General features: G+C 59.2%; 1 protein-coding gene across 1 annotated transcript in view; it reads right to left on the reverse strand.

The window, feature by feature from the left end:
- The window catches only part of SARDH (sarcosine dehydrogenase), a 58,720-nt gene extending 46,089 nt beyond the window's left edge, over nucleotides 1-12,631 (reverse strand). The window contains exons 1-7 of the mRNA XM_057722239.1: nucleotides 12,571-12,631; nucleotides 10,547-10,926; nucleotides 9,247-9,425; nucleotides 7,685-7,864; nucleotides 6,848-6,971; nucleotides 6,546-6,646; nucleotides 199-303 (exon numbers count right to left, since the gene is read on the reverse strand). Of these exons, the coding sequence (XP_057578222.1) occupies nucleotides 199-303; nucleotides 6,546-6,646; nucleotides 6,848-6,971; nucleotides 7,685-7,864; nucleotides 9,247-9,425; nucleotides 10,547-10,877 (1,020 nt within the window). The 5' untranslated portion in view covers nucleotides 10,878-10,926; nucleotides 12,571-12,631. The remainder of the gene's footprint in view (nucleotides 1-198; nucleotides 304-6,545; nucleotides 6,647-6,847; nucleotides 6,972-7,684; nucleotides 7,865-9,246; nucleotides 9,426-10,546; nucleotides 10,927-12,570) is intronic.
- Between the last annotated feature and the right edge of the window lie 5,079 nt (nucleotides 12,632-17,710).

Consider the following 17,710-nt stretch of genomic DNA (forward strand, 5'->3'; position numbering starts at 1 on the left):
AGCCCTCCACCCGCCCCGGGTCTGGATCTGCCCATGAGCCAGGTTCTTCAGGGGTCAGAAAAAATGGGTTTGACCTTGTGGGTGGGAGGACCTGCCCCTTCTCAGGTGAGCACCCAGGGGTGGGAGCTCCAGGAGAGGAAGGAGGCTTCTCCACACGGAGACACAGCCCCAACCCCTCCCTCATCCCCGGTGTCTCACCTCCTCCCAGAAGATGGGGTTGGCCTCGTAGCCGCCCACAGACAAGGCATCCCCTTGGAGGCGGAGGTAGACGGAGGCATCGTGGTCGCGGACGTTGGGCATGTTCTGGAAGGCGGGACACAGAGGCCTGGGGTCAGCAGGGCCAGACGGAGGCCCAGCGCCTCCACCAGGGTGCAGGGACCCAGGCTGGGCCCGCGGCGCCACCACATCACTGCAGGACCCCGAGGACACAGTGGACCTGGGACTTCGGGTTACACAGTGGACAAACCACCCCATTCAAGCCCCAGAAAAGAGCAGCAAGGCTGTAACGGGGGAGGGATGGGGGAAGAAAAAGATATGATCCACAGAGAACAACAGACAGGAGAACGCAACCAGCGCTGGAGGGTGCAGCGTGGATGGGGGAGGGGCGGAGCCTTAGCCCAGGGCCGGGGGAGGGGACGGGACCGTTTGCCAGCCTCTGTCCTGTCCCCTCCAATCTGCGAAGGCCAAGCCTGGGGAGACCCCAGCTCCCTCTGCAGGGAGCAGGGGGCCGAATGTGTGTGTGCATGTGTGTGAGTGAGTGTAAGAGGGAGTATGTACGTGTACGTAAACAGGAAGCTGGACTGGCGTCTCTTCAAAGCAGTTGGACCCAGACCCCTTCCATCCCCACCTCGTGCAGCCCAGGGTCTGGCCCTTCCCTTCCCTGCGGGGGCCCTGAGGTCTGTCTATGGAGAAATGGGTTCCCAGGGGCTCCAGGCTCAGGTGAGTAAGGAGTGGGCTGCCACCCTCCACCCCCACCCCAGCCAACAGATTGGAGATTCTTCTGTGGAGACACTGAGTGGTCTGGGTAAGACTCCAGATGCTGACATCGAGGTCCCAGACCAAAAAGAAGGGCATTCGACAGAAGGATTGGATAAGGCCATGGACATCTTCCAGGTATTAGACTAAAACAGATAGAGGCGTGGAAATCGGTAAAGGGAAAACAATAAGAAAATTAGAAAGTCAATCCTGAAGGTCTCACAGGGGTTCCAGGAAGAGAAAATGGAGTAGAAGGAAAGTCAAAGCAAAAATCCAAGATGGTTTCTCAGATTAAAAATTGTGAATCTCAATATTGAAGGGCCCACAAGTGCCCACCAAGCCCTGTGACTTGTCCAGGCCTGCACCAAGGCCATGTTGCGATGGAACGTCAGAACATCAGGTGAACAGATGGGTCCTAAACAAAGAAACAGCATTGCTGGAGGCTGGAAGACCTGGAGCAAAGACCTCAAAATTCTGACAGATGATTTTAAATACAGAATTCTTGGCCCAGTCAATTCATCAATCAAGTATAAGAAAGAATAAAGATTTTTTCCAGATATTCATGTACACAAAAACATTTTCTTCCCATGCACTCCTCTCAGTAAGTAACTAGAGACCATGCCATAGACCCAGACAGCAGCAGATCCAAACAGGGTAACAGCAGAGCAGAGGCTGTTGGAGGAGACCAGAAGGCAGTGGGAGGCCCTCAGGGGAGGTAATGGGACTCACAGACTTTGTGTGATTTCTCTGCCATATAGGAGTATGCAGAAGGTATTATTGATGGGTGTTTGACAGAGCTGTTGGGATGTTTAGGGGAAAATTGTGACAGTTATGAATATAGAGGCAAATATTTTTGACAAAATGCTAGGAAACTGAATCCAGCAACATATTAAAAAAGATTATGTAGCATGACCCAATGGGGTTTCTCCCAGGAATGCAAGGTTGGTTTAACATCTGAAAATTGATCTGTGTAATATACCATTATCAATAAAGGATGAAAACCCCTAATTATTTCAATAGATGCAGAAAAAGCATTTGACGGAATCCAACATCTTTCATGATAAAAACACTCAGTATCTAGGAATAGATGGGAACTTCCTGATTAAGGGTATCTAAGAAACACCCACAACAAATGCATCCTTATTTGCAGCTCTAAGACCAGGCCAAGAGAAGGATGTCCACTGTCTCCACTGCCATTCAACACTGTACAGGAGGTCCTGGCCAGGGCAGGAATCAGGCAAGAAAGAGTAATTATAGGCATCCAGAAGGAAAATCTATCTCTATGTGCAGATGACATGATCTTACATATAGAAAATTTAGGATTTTCTCGACACTGTCACGTAGAGTGGAGGAAGCCAGACGCAAAGGCCACAAATGGTATGATTCCACTCCCTCTCAAGTCCAAACAGGGAAACCCATAGAGATGGAAATCAGCTACATGACTATCTACGTTGAGGGTGGGGTGGGAAATGGGGACTGATATGTGGGGGGGAGGTTTAGGGACAAAGATAAAGAATAATGTTAGATAGATAGACCAATGACAGATGATAGATACAGGTAGGTGGATGATAGATGATAGGTAGATAGGTGATAGAGAGATGACAGATAGATGATAGAGAGATGATAGATGATAGATAGATGATAGATAGATGATAGATAGATAGATAGATAGATAGATAGATGATAGAGAGATAGATGATAGATGATAGATAGATACATATAGATAGATGATGATAGATGATAGAGAGATAGATGATAGATAGATAGAGAGAGAGAGAGAAATAAAGAATTAGTCACAGCTACATAGGAAACTGAACAACTAGAAAAAAAAACTATTAATAACTCCAGGAAACACAAAAAGTTGGACACCATTTGCTCAGGAGTTAATATTCTCATTGTCATTATATTGCAAATACTGTCTATTGACTTAACCAATACATGAACAAAGAAACAAAACAAAATCACTTTAGAAAGCGAGCAGGAGTGGAAAGAGGCTCGGCTCCACGGTGGGTCCTCATCACTGGAGGAACCGCCTGCTCTCAGCCCCTCTCTCAGTTACCCCTGCCCTGGAGATGGACACATCAGATGTGACCCCCCCCCGCCCCGCCCCACCTCTGAGGACCCGCAGAGACCAAGAGGGATAAGCCCCTCCCTCCTGCGCCTGTGCCCCAGTCGCCTGGCTCCTCTGCAGAACTGGAGTAAGAAGGTCTGCACTGAAGAACTGTTGTGAGGAGGCCCATGGGAAGTTCTCCGTAACCGAGCACTCCAGAAATAATAACAGTGACGTCATGACCTCTGTCATCACTACTACTCTAAAAACAAAACAAACAAAATGCTGGAGCTCCACAGAGCAGGACAGCGGGGACACCTGGTGGCCAGGGCAGCCCCTGGTTTTGTGTAGCACCATCAGGGTCCCCATCTTCCTGCCTTGAAGGCCCCAGCTGCCTCAGGGTGGCCAGCACAGGCTCAGCTCAGCCCCAAGGCGTCTGTGGGTGCGCTCCCTGCCCCCTCCATCCAGAAGCCCACCCTATAGGAGTGACCCCAGCCCCACTGCTGTCCCTGTTTCCTGATCTCAGCCTGTTCCCTTCCATCTGCTTCTCCTGGCCCCACCCTATCCAAATCCTGCCGGCTGCTTCCTCCAGGAAGCCCAACTGATGGCTCCAGGCTTCCCTGGTCTCTTCCTCTGAAGCACCAGCTGGCTGGACCATTCCACGCCCTTAGTCTGTCATCATGGTCCTCACCGAATGAGCCCCTGCTACATGCCAGGCACAGGGCTCAGCCCTTCAGCTCCATCACCTGGTTCCTCCCTCTGCACAGCCCTAAGCAGTAGCTACAATTTTTACCCATTTTGCAGAAAAGGAAACTGAGGCTCAGGCAGCACCTCGACTCACCTGGCTGGGTAACGGGGGAATCAGGACGCAGACCCTGAGCCTGGGCCCTTTCCCGTAGCCCTGCGCCCCAGCAGAGCAGCTTCTGCAAAAGTAGGCAGAGGGAGGTGGGGATGCCAGACCATCGGGGAGCATGTGGGCCACCGCGTTTGACGGACACAGAGGCCAGGCCCAGAGAGAAAGGGACAAGGTTACAGAGGAGCCAGGGGCGGCATTCGGCTAGGACCCAGGACTGGGATGGCTCCTCAGAACTGGGGTCCCTGGGGCAGCACAGCCCTCTGGCCACCCAAGAAGAAAGATGAAGCACATGTGGTCCAGGTGGCTGAGCCCTGAGCCCTCACTGACCAGTCTTGGGCTTCCAGGCCCCCAACACTGTGAGGGCCGGATCTGGGCAGTCGGCGTCCTGCTGCAAGACTGTCAACCCAGGGAGCCTCCTGACCGGCTGCAGACAGGCCAAGCGTCAGGGGCCTCCCAGCGCAAGCCCCAGAGCCCCCACTGCAGGACCTGCCTTGGCCCGAAGGAGCTTGTGTTCTAAACCACCACAGCGTCAGACCACGTGGGAGGTCAGGGTCAGAGGCCTGCACGTCTCCCAGATTCAGGCCGCCCAGATGTGGCCTCCCTCAGGACGGGCTGGCCTCCCAGACACCCCACGTGGAGGGGAGCATGCAGAACTTGGCCCCCAGCCCCAAATCTCCTCTTTTCTCCTGTGAAGAGTCTCGGAGTTTCTGGGGCTGGTGGCCCTTTCCTGGGGTGCAGCCTGGGATTCCCAGAGGCACACAGGGCCCCGGGTGCGAGCAGTGTTTGTAACATGAACCATCCCAGCTGGGCTCTGGCCTTAAAGTTCAGGGCGGGGTCGCTGGGTCCACTTTGCCCTCCTTCGCCCTGAAAGCTGCCTCCAAGCCCGGCATCAGACACAGCAGGGCCCGGAGAGGCCGAGGCCCTGGGCTGCTCCCAGGCCCGCAGGACACAGCCCTGCTCCTGCTGGTGGGTCCCCGGCTTTAGCCCAGCCCCCAGCCCCAGCCCACTGTGGCCTGAGGGCGGCCCCTGGTGGCCACGGGGGGTATCTCCCACAGACCCAGGGCCAGGGACGCGCCCCCCAACCGCTGCGGTGATTCCTCTTTCCCACGCCCCACCCCGCACGCACACAGCAGCCCTCGGGTGGGATGTGCTGCATCACATTAAACTCGCCCATGCATGGGGGGACCTGGAGTCGGGGGGCACAGGAGTGGGTGCAGACCCTGGCCCCACCCCGGCTCCCCATCGCCTCCACCACTGGGTCCACCCAGTGGCCAGCCTGGTGCCCAGAGGGAAGCCAGGCTGGTCCAGGACACGGACGAGGTTCCCGGCACCCTCTTTGCTGGGGCCTAACTCTAAACAAGGTCGGTGTGGTCTCGCACTCTCCCCACACCCTCGGGCCCGCCTCTCGGAGCCGCCTGCAGCTCCCTGGCTGCCAAGCTCTGCGCCCTCCCCTTCTCCCTCTTGTCCTTTCTCTGCCACCTCTCAGATGCCTCAGAGGACCCTTCAGACGTGGCCTCCGCCTGGGTGCCTCTCTGGTCCACAGGCTGGGAGTCCCTGCAGCCCTTGTGCTTGTCCCCTGGGAGTCCCTGTCAGCCTGATTTAAAATCAATAAGTATATTTACTTGTTTGCACCCTCCCCTCAGCTCAACTGGGCAAGAACTCGGTCCTTATCTCTGTTATAGCCACAGTTTCTAGAATAGGGCAATGTTTAATGGAGAGAGGGATGAGGAGGGAGGGTTAGGGGATTAATAAATGGATGGATGATGGAGGAATGGGTGAAGGGAGAGGTGAATGGGTAGAGGGAGTGATGGATGGATGGATACATGGAAGAAAGGGTGGACAGATGAATGGATGAACAGATGAATCAGAGGATGGATGGATGGATGCATGGATGAGGGCTAGAGGGAGGGATTGAAGGAGGGATGAATGGATGGAGGGATGGCAAGATGGACAGAGGGAAGGAGATGAGTGGAGGAATAATGGTGGGTGGTGGGAGGGAGGGAGGGATAAAGGGATAAATAAGAAAAGGGATGGATGACTGGGGGAATAGATGGAGGGACGAGGAAGGGGTGGTTGGTTGATGGAGGGAGGGAGAGACGGGTGGAGGGAAATGGGCGGTGCATGACACGGTGACAGGAAGCTACAACCACCAGCACGGGAGAGGGGAGATAAAGGGAAGAGAGGAGAGAGGGCAGGAGGCACACAGCTCCCCCCACTGCCCGCCTCCCCTGGCAGAGGTGTCTCCAGGGCTCCCTGGGAGGTTCTGAGGGCCGGGAATTGGTGTTCTCTGAGACTGGCACCCAGGGCACATTTGGGAGCATGCAAACATTCAGGGGTTCCCGGAAACACCTGGGGCACAGAACATGGCAAAAGCCAGAATGGTTGCACACTGCAGAACGGGCTTGGGCATCACTGAGAAGCCATGCCCTGAAGGCAAAGGGGGTCGGGACCCTTGGGTTATGTCTGTGCTACTTCATTTCATTCTCACGCCACCCAAAACATCTGGTCACGATGAGGCCCATTTCACAGATGAGGCCACTGACGATTAGGGCTGGGAAGGAACCCACGCAGATCCTGCATGTGTTGGGTTCAGAGCCAGGTCCCTGCACCACCCACCAGCCAGTTCCCTACAGCGTGATGTGGTGCCTGTGGCCGTCTACTCACCTGGATTCCCTCAATGCGCTCGGTGACAACATAGGCGTGGTGCATGGCCACCAGCGGGACCTTGACGCCAGCCATTCGGCCCACAGCGGTTGCCCACACACCTGCGGGCAGAGCACGGATGGCTCAGCTCTGCCGGCACCTGGTGGGGGCTGCCAGCCAGGTGGGCACTGGGTACCTCTGCAAGGCAGTCTGCCATGGCAGTGACTCCCCCAGGTCACACCTGGACCCCCACCCCTAAGAAAGGCCATGTTTAGGGAGCAGCCAGGGTGGCGGCTTGGGAGCCAGGAGAAACACGTTCCCACCTGCACAATTGACCACGCAAGGCGTCTGGATGGAGCCGTGCTCTGTCTCCACCGCCGCAACCCGCCGCACCCCAAAATCATCTGTCCGTACATGGATGCCGGTCACCGGGCAATTCTCAATGACCTGGGAGCAAGAAGAGCTGCTTCCAGAGCCTCACGGGCTCTCTGAGCACTGACCACCCACCTTCTCACCATCCCCAGCCCGGACAGGACCCAGGACCCCTTCTTCTGCTCAGCCAGGCTTCATGTGACCCCCTCGCGGACATGGGGAGACCACAGGGTGGAAACTAACTCCACGTGTTCCTTGACTTGGAGGACTTGCCCCCCACACAGAGGCTCTTAAACAAAAAAAAAAAGGAGGGCTCACTTGACTGACAGATGCTCGCGGTAAAAAGTCACATACAGTGCCATTTGGCTCTGTTTTGTTTACATACACATCTTCACAGAAAAATACTTGCAGTAAAACTAAAATGTCGACACTGCATACCTCTGGGTGATTCTCATTTCTTCTTTCTTGCTTATTGGTCTTTTCTAATTTTTCCTACAACTATGTGTGCATTTGAGACAAAAGTAGATAAAAATTACAGGAAGAGACTCGGGGCAGGTTCCCTTTTCCAGCAGGGCGGGACCTCGGGGAAGGGAGGAGCGCTGATGGCAGGGACAGACCCGAGGCCGGCCGGCCTTGGCAGGAACAGAGCAGGAGGCTCAGAGGTCCTACCGGGCCCAAGGTCTCACAGCAGAGAGACCAGCCTGTGCTCTCTGCCTTCTGGTCTCGGGGTTCTTAGGCAGGAGGGGTGGGCTGGGACCAGGGGATCCAGGGCCGGGAGGCTATCGTACCTGCGCTCCCCGGGCAGTGGCGGCCCTGGTGAGGGCGGTGCAGGTGCCAGCGGGGTCCATGGTACCGTCATGCGGCACATACAGGGTCCCGTAGAGGTCATCCACGTTCATCAGCGGGTACAGCGCCTTGGTCTCCGCCGGGCTCAGCACGTGGGACGCCACCCCGTAGGCCTTGCCCAACTAGGGGGCGTGGAGGAAAGAAACTGAGCCCTCGGGGAGCAGACCTCAGCCAGTCTCCTCCAGTCTGGGCCTCAGAGGGTCAGCTCTGGCCCTGCCTCCTCCAGGAACCCCTGGCTGGCCACCATGCCCCAGCGGCCCCGGTCCCTTGGGGTCGGCTCCGAGGAAGAGTAAGGAGCCCGGCGCAGCGCTCGGAAGCAGGCTCCGGGGCCCCTCCCGCCTCCCCCATCCAGCTGTGACGTGAGCCATGTGACCTGGGGCAAGTTGTTTAATGTCGCCTGGGTGAATGGGGGTGATCATGGTTTATGTGGTTGACCCCTCTAAAGGGCTTAGACCAGTCCCCGGTACATAAAGGCTTATTATATAAAATAAATAAAAACAATCTGCACAGCTCTCATATTTGGGGCTTGAACCAGGTTTGCTGGTCAAACCAGCTCCCTGGACAGAGACCAGCCTGGTCCTCCGTCCCAGGCCTCTGACCCTACAAAGGACCACATCTTCAACGCATTTGATTGGCCCAAGGGCAGCCAATCAAGCGTCCCCAGGCAACCGCCCATCAGAACAGGCTCCGCCCAACTAGAGAAGAGCTGAGCCGATCAGGTTCTCTCTCCGAGCTGCGAATGAAAAGTGGCAGAGACCCCCACCCAGAACTTGGGCTGAGAGGTTGGCTGGGCACCTTCGGAGCCTGCATCCCAGCTGATGCGTGAGTAAGGGGGTGAGAGAGGAGTAGGCAGAATGCGGCCATCCCCTGACCGCAGAGACCCAGCCCGTTCTAACGAAACCAGGCGCCGCTGCTCTCGCCTGGGCACCGCTGCTCTCGCCTGGGCACCCGGGGGGCTCGGCATCCCTGGGACATTGCGCTTCAGCTACCCACGCAGCCGGCTCTGCTCGCTGGGCCCTGAGCCGCTGTCCAGCTGGTGCTCAATCGGGGTGAGCTGCTGGAGGAGCTGGTCTCACCCACGCCCTGGAACCTGGGGTCCAGGCCTGGCTGCTCTGGGAGAGGAGTCAACACTCCACCCCAGCAGAGGGTCTTGGCCTTCTCCGCCATCTCCCCCACAACCGCGGTGCCTGAGCCCTGAGAGCGGCGCCGGGAGAAGGGTGGGGCCGCTCCCAGGTAGTGCGGTTTCATCCTGCATCCCGTCTCCCGGGAGCACCGCGCGCGATGACCACTCCCGTTTATTGGGCCTCTCCTGCCTCCGAGGCTCCGCAAGCTGTGCTCCGCGACACGGTCCCATTTTAAAGATGAGAATGCCGAGGCTCAGAGGCAAAGCCACTTGTCCCAGGTGGCCCAGACAGCGGGGTAGCACCAGGGCTTGCGCCCAGGTCTGTCGGGGCTCCTTCCCTGCGCCACGCTGCCCCACCCGCAAAGGCAGGGGCGCACCCACCGACATGAGCCTCTTGTACTCATCCAGACGCTGCCGGCTGGAGGCGATGAACAGGCCCCCGTTCTGGATCCAGCCTGTGTGCAGCCCCGTCTCCTGCTGCAGGTCCCGGCTCACCACGCGCCTCGTGTGGGCCAGAAGCTCCACCTCCACGTCGCTGGGCCGCAGCTGCCACAGCAGGCCTGTCCGGGGAGGGGCGGGGCGCCGTGAGCCCCAGCACTGGGGACCTGCGCCCCCCTTCTCCCGGCAGGCCAGGGCTCCCAAAGATTGGGCAGTGGGCCGGCAGTTTCTCTGCAGGCCGTGGAGAGCCCTGAGAGGCTGATGAGCACGAAGCGACAGGGTCAAAGCCGAGTTTTCCGACTTGCCCTACAGGGCAGCTCAGAGCCTGGCCATACCAAAGGCTCCCATTTATCGAGCACCTGCTGTGTGCTGCGCCTTGAGCTCAGCCTGACACAGGGTGACAGAGCGGCCCTAGGAGGCAGGCGTGACTGTTTTATAGTGAAATTAAGGTGGCACCAAACAGCTCTGTGCTCAGGACCACAGGGCAGCGGGTGACGGGGCCAGGACGCCGACCCAGGGCCGACTGAAGTCCAAAGGTGGCCTCTTCACCAGCGACGCTGCTCCCTCCCGAGCAGAGTCTGGGGAGCACGCGGCCAGGGGAAACATCACAGCGGGGGAGAGGCCTTGCGGGCCCAGCCGAGGCGGGACGGTGTGCGGGGCCCACCGTGACACCTCTCAGGATGTGCGATGCTGGACCTCTCCCCAGCTCCACGCTCAGCGGCATCACATTCATAAAGGCCAAAGTGGGAGTGTTTTCCCCACAGAAAGTGGCAAAATTCATGCAGGGTCAGGGCAGAAGTCTGGCTGCCCTGGGGACGCGCACACAGCGGGGGCTTTTACTGCACGCCCTCTGGTTAGCCGGCTGAGGACCACGGTGCCCGTGGAGGCCACCGCCCTGCATCCCCCCTGACAGCCCCTCCCCATCCCTCCTCTGCACCCCGTGGACGCCCCTCATCCCGGGGGGCTCCCACCAGGGAAAGGGCTTCTGCTCTTTGAACAGACAGTGGCCTGGGCTCCCAGCTCTGGTCTCAGCTTCGCCCTCTAGGGCCGCATAGTCAGCGTCTGCGCCCTCCTCCCCACCACAGCGGTTCAGAGACCCGGGGAGCACCCAGGGTCACCTCCAGACGGAGCCCGCATCTTTTCTCCATGTCCCCCCCCTCCAGCTCAGGCCTCCGGTTATCAACCCAGAGCTGGCCCCTCGCTGAGTCCAGTCCCTCCCGCCCCGCTGCTCCCGGGCCCCTACCCGCGGTGTGCCAGGTGGTCCCGGAGGTCAGCTGTGCCCGCTCCAGCAGCACTGCCCCGCTCACGCCCAGCTTGGCCAGGTGGTAGAGGGTCTGGCAGCCCAAGCTGCCTCCGCCAATGACCACCACGTTGGCTGCGCTGGGCAGGGGCCGGCTGGGGCCTCGGGCCGCCGCGGAGCCATCCTGTGCCTCCTTCAGGGTCCGCGGGTGTGGCGTGCTCTTCTCGGTGGCGGGGCCAGCCCCCCTTGTCAGGGGCCGCAGCCCCAGGCCCCGGGCAGGGCTCCGGCCAGGACAGGTGGTGGCCACACGCAGGGCTCGGCTCAGCGAGGCCATGGGGACTCGGCTCCAGCAGCGCAGGGATCTGGGGAGAGAGGAGGGCTGCCTGGGGGGCAGAGGGGTGCAGTGGGCACCGTGCCAAGTGAGAGTCCAGGGCCCCGGGCCCCCCACACTGATACCCCCCGGCCTTCCTCCTGCCGCCCACCCATGGCATGTGTCCAGCTCACGTGTACTAAGGGCCTTGCATGCTTCAGGCTCTGGCTGGGCCCAGGGGAGACCACGGTGGGGACAGGAGGGGGGACAGTGTGCGTGGCGGGGCAGGGCCACAGGGCGGGTGGCAGGGACCCCCAACCCTCCAGCCTGTACATAACACGCCCTCCGGGGAAACTCCCGTCTCAACCCAGACAGAAGTTATTTCTGCCACGTTGGCCCCACAGCCCTTTGGGACCCGAGGCAGAAGGTGAGGGAGGCAGTGGGGTCCGGGCCTCCCTCTCCCTCGGGCCGTCTCAAATCCAGGTAGGGACTCGGGGGATTAGTAACCAGCCTCCCTCCTCCTCAGTGAACTCCCCGTAGCCTGCAGGGCTCACCTCACATCCCTCCTCCTTCAGGAAGCCCTCCCAGACCTCCCAGCCAGAAGAACCTCATAATTATAAGAAGAAAACTGTGACAGGGAGCCCACTCCTAGACAAGATGTGGAAGAGGTGTCTCCCTGGGGTTGGGGGTGCGGGGGGAGGAGCACAGGGAGGAAAGGACACCTGGGAGGCTCCTGGGCCCACTCGTGGGATCAGCAGGAAAAGTGACAGGGGCTCAGCTGTGATCCAGGCACTGAGGTGGGTCCTGCACCTACATCAATAGCCATGATTGGTGTCAATTAGCTAATTAATTAAGAGTCCACTTCCATTTCCAAGCGTGGCCACATGGCAAGCTGGCAACACCTGTTCTCTCTGCTCTGAAGTCAAGATGACTGTTGTCAAGGCTTCTCTGGTGGCGCAGTGGTTAAGAATCCACCTGCCAATGCAGGGGACACAGGTTTGAGCCCTGGGCCAGGAAGATCCCACATGCCTTGGAGCAACTAAGCCCGTGTGCCACAACTACTGAGCCCATGTGCCACAACTACTGAAGCCCGCGCGCCTAGAGCCTGTGCTCCACAACAAGAGAAGCCACTGCAATGAGAAGCCTGTGCACTTCAATGAAGAGTAGCTCCCACTCCCTGCAACTGGAGAAAGCCCGTGCGCAGCAACAAAGACCCAACACAGCCAAAGATAAATAAATAAATAAAATAAAACTATTATTGTTAAAAGAAAAAACGATTGCTGAATCCAGTTCACGGTGAGGGGAGACTGAGGCCCAATGAGGCTCACCAAGGTGACCAAGGTCACAGGGCCACCGTGTGCCTCCCCCTGACCTCCCAGTCTGCAGATATCTCGGGGCCTAGTTCGGGGGAGGGGAGGCTGGGGGGACCCACCGCCACCCCCTTTCCACTCTCACCAGCGAGCCCTGTGCACCGCCCCCCCCCCACCTCCCGCAGGCACCAGGGCTCTCAGGCTGGGCCGGGCCGCCCCGTCCCTACCGCAGTGACCCCTCCTAGGGGGTGGGGTCTGAGGAGGGAGCAGGGAGGGGTGGTTTGAGAGGCTTCGGGGCTGGTGGGGGGTGGAGGTTGGGGCAGGGCACCCTCGTCCCTCCATCAGCTCTGCCCCACTTCAGGTGCCCTGGGCACGGGGAGGGGCAGCTGGCACGTGTCTGCACTTACCGTTTGTCCTGGGATCTCCTTAACGTTCCAGGAGCCCCAACAGTGATGACCTGCTGGTGGAAACTTGGTGTCACGTGGTTGCCCGGGAAGGCTTTCCGAGGCCGGGCACCTGCCGCCGCCTACCCCCCGCCCCGACCGGGCCACGCACTGCTGCCCAGCACACACCTGCCCAGCCTCCCACCCAGCCTCCTTCCTCCCTCCCCCTGCGCCAACGCAAAGGCTGCTGGCCCGGGAAACTGCCACGTGCCCCTTCCCCACCCGCAGCCAGTCCTGCTCTCCCACCCGGGCTGGGGGTGGGGGTGGCATAGCCCCAGCAGGGGCAGCCCAGTGCCCTCCCACCAGGGCAGCTGCTTCCACACTGACCTGCTCTCCTGCCCCCTCCAACCTCCTCCCACCCGACTCAGCAGCCTGGCCATTCATTGCCAGGGTTTGGGGTCGGACAGATAGGGCGGAGCCTCGAGCTGTTCAGCAGCGGGGCGCAGAGAAGCCCTCCCTGCAGGCTGTAGGACGAAGGGGGGTGACGGAGGGAAGCGCGGGGCACAGCTTTCACCAGGAGGAGGGCTGGGCGTGTGCCCAGGGCCTCTGCCTCCCGCAGAGCGTCCCGTGGTTTTGCCCACCCAGCCGGAGGCGCGAGAAGCCCCAGCCGGCTCCAGGCCTGTCCCCACCCCTCCGGTCCAGGGAAGGGCCCAGGCCCTGCCCTCCTGAGGGGTGTCCCTCCAGCTGGCCAGAGCACCCCTTGGCCCCAGGTGGCCTGCCAGTGCCGGGCCCAGTGGCTACAGCGGTGCCGTCACCTCCTTCCTTCCCAGCAGCAGCCACGCAGGAACCCGTGCTGCCCCTGCCCCCACTCGGGCCCCCGCCCCCGGAGGCGCCGCCAGCCCCAGTCCCGCCCTCGCCCTCTGCTGGGGCAGGATGCACCGCCCACCACCAGGCTTCTAGGAGGCCGGCCGCCGGGCGGGCAGCTCTGAGGGCAGCAGAGCTGGGCTGTGAACCCGGAGACCTTTTAACCCTGGGGATGGGGCAGGTGACCTCACCTCCTCATCCCTAAACCAGGGGTCCCAGGGTTCTGCAGGTGAACCCGTGCACCCCTGCCTGCCCTGTGCCGGGAGGGAGCTCAGCCTGGCCAGGTGGGCAGAGAGTGCTGGGTCAGCAGTGCCGTGCCAGGGCCGGGGCTCCTTGGGAGGTAGTCCAGGCCCTTAGCACGGACCTGCCTGTCCCGCCTCAGCGGCTCACCTCCAGGCAAGGGGCGCGCACTGCCCTTGGAGGCAGGACGTCTGGGTTGCCCGCCGCCACCGCCACTGGACAGCGCTCCTGACCTGCCTGCCCTCCAGAGCTCCCAGATCCCTGTGCTGCTGGGCGAGACGTCCCTGAGCCTCTGGCTTTCCCGCTTCCCAGCAATCAGCTTCCCAGGGCAGGGATGCCTGCCTCCATTTGACTGTTGGGGGCACCAGGGCCCAGAGAGGGGAGCCAGCTTGCCTCAGGTCACACAGCAAGCTGGGGGGGGTGGGGCCAGACCAGAAGGCTGCAGTCTGCCTCTAGGTCAAGGGCGTCTGGTTTGTGCTCAGGCAGAAGACGATGCCCAGAGGAGACGCCCAGAGGAAATCTGGAACGAATTAAGCACGTCCACTTCCGAATGTGCAGAGGATCAGAATAGATGCTGGTACAAAATAGGACCTCCTCCTCCCAATGGATCAAAGAAAGTTTAAATTTTGGTCTGTGAACAATATAGTAACGTCGGCTGCTAATACAGGGAGTGATATAGGAGCGGTACTGCTGTGATTAAAACAGACAGATACGTGTGCTCCTAGTCCCGCTGAGCTGTCCAACTCTCTTGCTGCCAATTTGTCTGCCCTCTACATGTACTGAGCACCTACTGTATGCAAAGCACTGCTGGGAGACCCAGAGACAACTATGACCCATTCCCTGCCCTTGAGGGGCTCAGGGTCCGGGAAGAAGACAGAGGCAGGGAAGGGTGAGGCGGCCACGAGGCTGGCTGTGATGGGGGACGGTCCTGGACACGCTGTCTTCTTTCCAACAGAAACCCAGGAGGCCATCTCGGAGGAGGTGGCCTGGGCTCTGGCCTGTGTGCTGTCGCCACTGCCAGTCCCCAACATGGGGACGGAGACTGTCACCCACTGCCCTGGCCCCTCTGGAGGAAGGCTGGCTCCACCAGCACGAGGCTTCCCGGGGTGGTGCTGGGGTCCAGGACAGGGAGGACACCAGCCTGGTCACTCAGGGGATGACAGGCTTGGCCCTGCAGCCTGAGTCAGGGCTACCCTCCCTGGATGGGGTGAAGCACAGGTCAGAGAGGGCTAGGAAGGAGCCATAGATGTGAGGCGCCCAGGCGAGGGACACAGCGGTCACTGCAGCCCCAGGACAGCAACCAAGGCGGCCCAGACCTCTCTTGGCCCTGTGCTCAAACACAAGCAGCTGTTGCAAAATTGTCCCAGGCAAGCGGGCAGCACAGTCTCCCCGGACTTTGGACAAGGGGTGGTGGCTGGAGGCCCGGGCCTGCCTGTGGGTCAGCGTCGTAGGATTTGTCATCGATTGGGCCCTGCTCGTGTCTGGAAGAGGACTCAGGAGGTGGCCAGGCTCCAGCTAGGGACGCTGGGCCAGGGTCCTGCTGCCAGCTTGCTGTGCCACCTGGGCTGGTCTCCCCTCGCCGAGCCTGTTTCCCCATCTGGGAAGCAGGAACTATAACCCCTGACAGTCAGTTTCAGGGAATTTTTCTAAGTTTCTCTGCCTGTTATTACCAGCCCTGAGAGCCTCCTTCTGGCCAGAGCTGACCCTCTTCACAGCCCCTGCCAGCCCTCCGCCCCCACCTGCTGGCCAGGCTCCCAGGGCAGAGGGAGGCGTCTGCAGGCTGCCCTCTGACTGGGCAGACGTCCAGGGTGGAGTGGAGGGACGGGCGGGGGAGGGGGCTCCCCTCCTTGGAGCTCTGCTCGTGGCCCTGCAGAAGAGGGACACTAAGGCACACGCCAACAGTACGGCCACATCTGACCCAGCCACACCTGGTACCTGGCCACAGTCGCCCCTGTGCCGTGCCAGCCTGGTGCGCCTACGGGGGTGGGAAGGGGCGGAGGTGGCCGCGAGCTGAGTGCTTCCCGTGTGTCATCTCAGAGGAGGGAGGAGCCCTGCTGCTCATTGTAGACATGAAGAAAACAAGACAGGACATGACCAGTGGGCACCAGACCCAGGAAATTCATGGACCAGGGAAGTTTCCAAAACAACTTCTGAGGGCTGCATTTGCCCCGCCAAGATTTTACTTTTCCAATAAGAACCTTAAAAAAATAAATAATGACATCAACTCCCGGCCCACGACTTGATGAAGACAACGTTTTATCTTCTGGGGGTGAGTGATGGTCCTTGCAGAGAAGCAGGTGGGTGCCCCTCCCCCGACACGCACACCGAGGGCAGGCGGAGGCGGCCGGGGGCTGCCAGGGGCTGCCGGGGGCTGCGACCACCCGGGCCCCACGGCAGCACAGGCACAGCGGGTGTGGACAGCTCCGTGCCAGGGCCTCGAGGCTCCCACGTCACCCCGTCTTCGTTTCCAATGTTACTTGTGATGGAAACAAACGTGGGGCTGGAACTGGTCCCTCGGGCCGCTGAGCCCACGTGGGCTGGGCGGCACCCTGATCCCCGCCGTCTGCGGAGCCGACCAGGCCTTCGCGGGAACGTCGGCCCCTGGTGGCCACACGTGAGTATGACACCCCGGGAAAGCTGGACCCGGAGGCTGGGGATGCAGCCCGGCAGGGACTGTCCCCAGAGAGGGACCCGCAGGTGGGCAGGGAGCTGGATCCCCACTGGGACTGACAACCCGGGCTCTGTCTGGCTCTCCCGCTGTCCTCCACACGGACACTGCCCTGGCAGGGAGCTTCCCTGCTGAATACCGTGGGCTCCGTCTCAGTTTCTGGGCGCTGTGTGCCGGTACCCCCGCCACTGGGATGCGTCCACTTCTCCCCACAGTCCTGTCTGTTTGCGTGTATGTCAAGCCTGGGTTGGGATGGTTACGGCCCATCATTCAGTCGCTCCTGAGCCTCCTTATCCAATGGGGCGCTGCTGGATGTTCACTGATTGGCTCTCCAGGTGGGGAGCGCTGGCCGATTTCTGCTGTGGAAATGGCCCCCCCCCCCCACCCCGGGCCGATCTCAAGCTGCCGATGAGAAGGACGCCACCAGGTAGAGACTTGGGAGGAGTACACCCTCAGCTCCCTCGAGCAGCCGCCAGCCAGTGCCAACGCCCCTGCATAGGTCTTCTGTGCATGTGTGGACTTTCCTTTTCTGGGGAAAGTAAAGGGTCAAGGCTCAACCGTTCAGGAAAATAAATACATCCACTTGTGACTAAGGAACAGGAGTCTGAGTGAACCCACAAACACTGTAAAATCTTATCAGGAAAGCTCCCCTCCGCCACCCCCTCCCCCAGCGGTGGGAACCAGCCTTTCCAAGACAGCCATCCGAACCAGAGCTGTAATTTTAAAACCCTGTGATTTGTGCACGTTTCATACATTTGCACGTTTCTACTTGGAAAAATTTTATTTTATTTTTATTTATTTAATTTTTTTTACAAATGGAGGCCACATACTTTATGTCTGAATACTTAATGTTATTTTATTTTTGGCCACACCACAGGGCATGCAGGCTCTTAGTTCTCTGACCAGGGATCAAACCCGTGCCCCCTGCAGTGGAAGCACGGAGTCCTAACCACTAGACTGCCAAGGAATTCCAAAATTACATTTTAAATAGATAATTTGAAAATGCTTAAGGGAGACATAAAACTTTTGTTCAAGGAGTCAACGTTTTGTTCAAGCCTGAAAGAATGACTGCGTCTGAAAAGAATACCTACTTCTAGCCCTCCCTCTGCTTTTGTAATACAGGCTCTCAAGGTCACGAATTCTGGTTCAAGTTCAGCTTTAGTATTTGTCTACAAGTTTTGTTACAGAGTATCTTTATCGTTTAAATTTTAAAAATAAAGGGCTATTCAGCCCTTCAACTGATTGGATGAGGCCCACCCACTTTATGGAGAGTAATCTGCTTTCCTCAAAGTCCACTGGTTTCCATGTTAACCTCATGCAAAAACACCTTCACAGAAACATCCAGAATCATGTTTGGCCACATATCTGGGCTCTGTGGCCTAGCCAAGTTGA

This window comes from Hippopotamus amphibius, chromosome 2, assembly GCF_030028045.1.
Source record: "Hippopotamus amphibius kiboko isolate mHipAmp2 chromosome 2, mHipAmp2.hap2, whole genome shotgun sequence".
NCBI lineage: Eukaryota > Metazoa > Chordata > Mammalia > Artiodactyla > Hippopotamidae > Hippopotamus > Hippopotamus amphibius.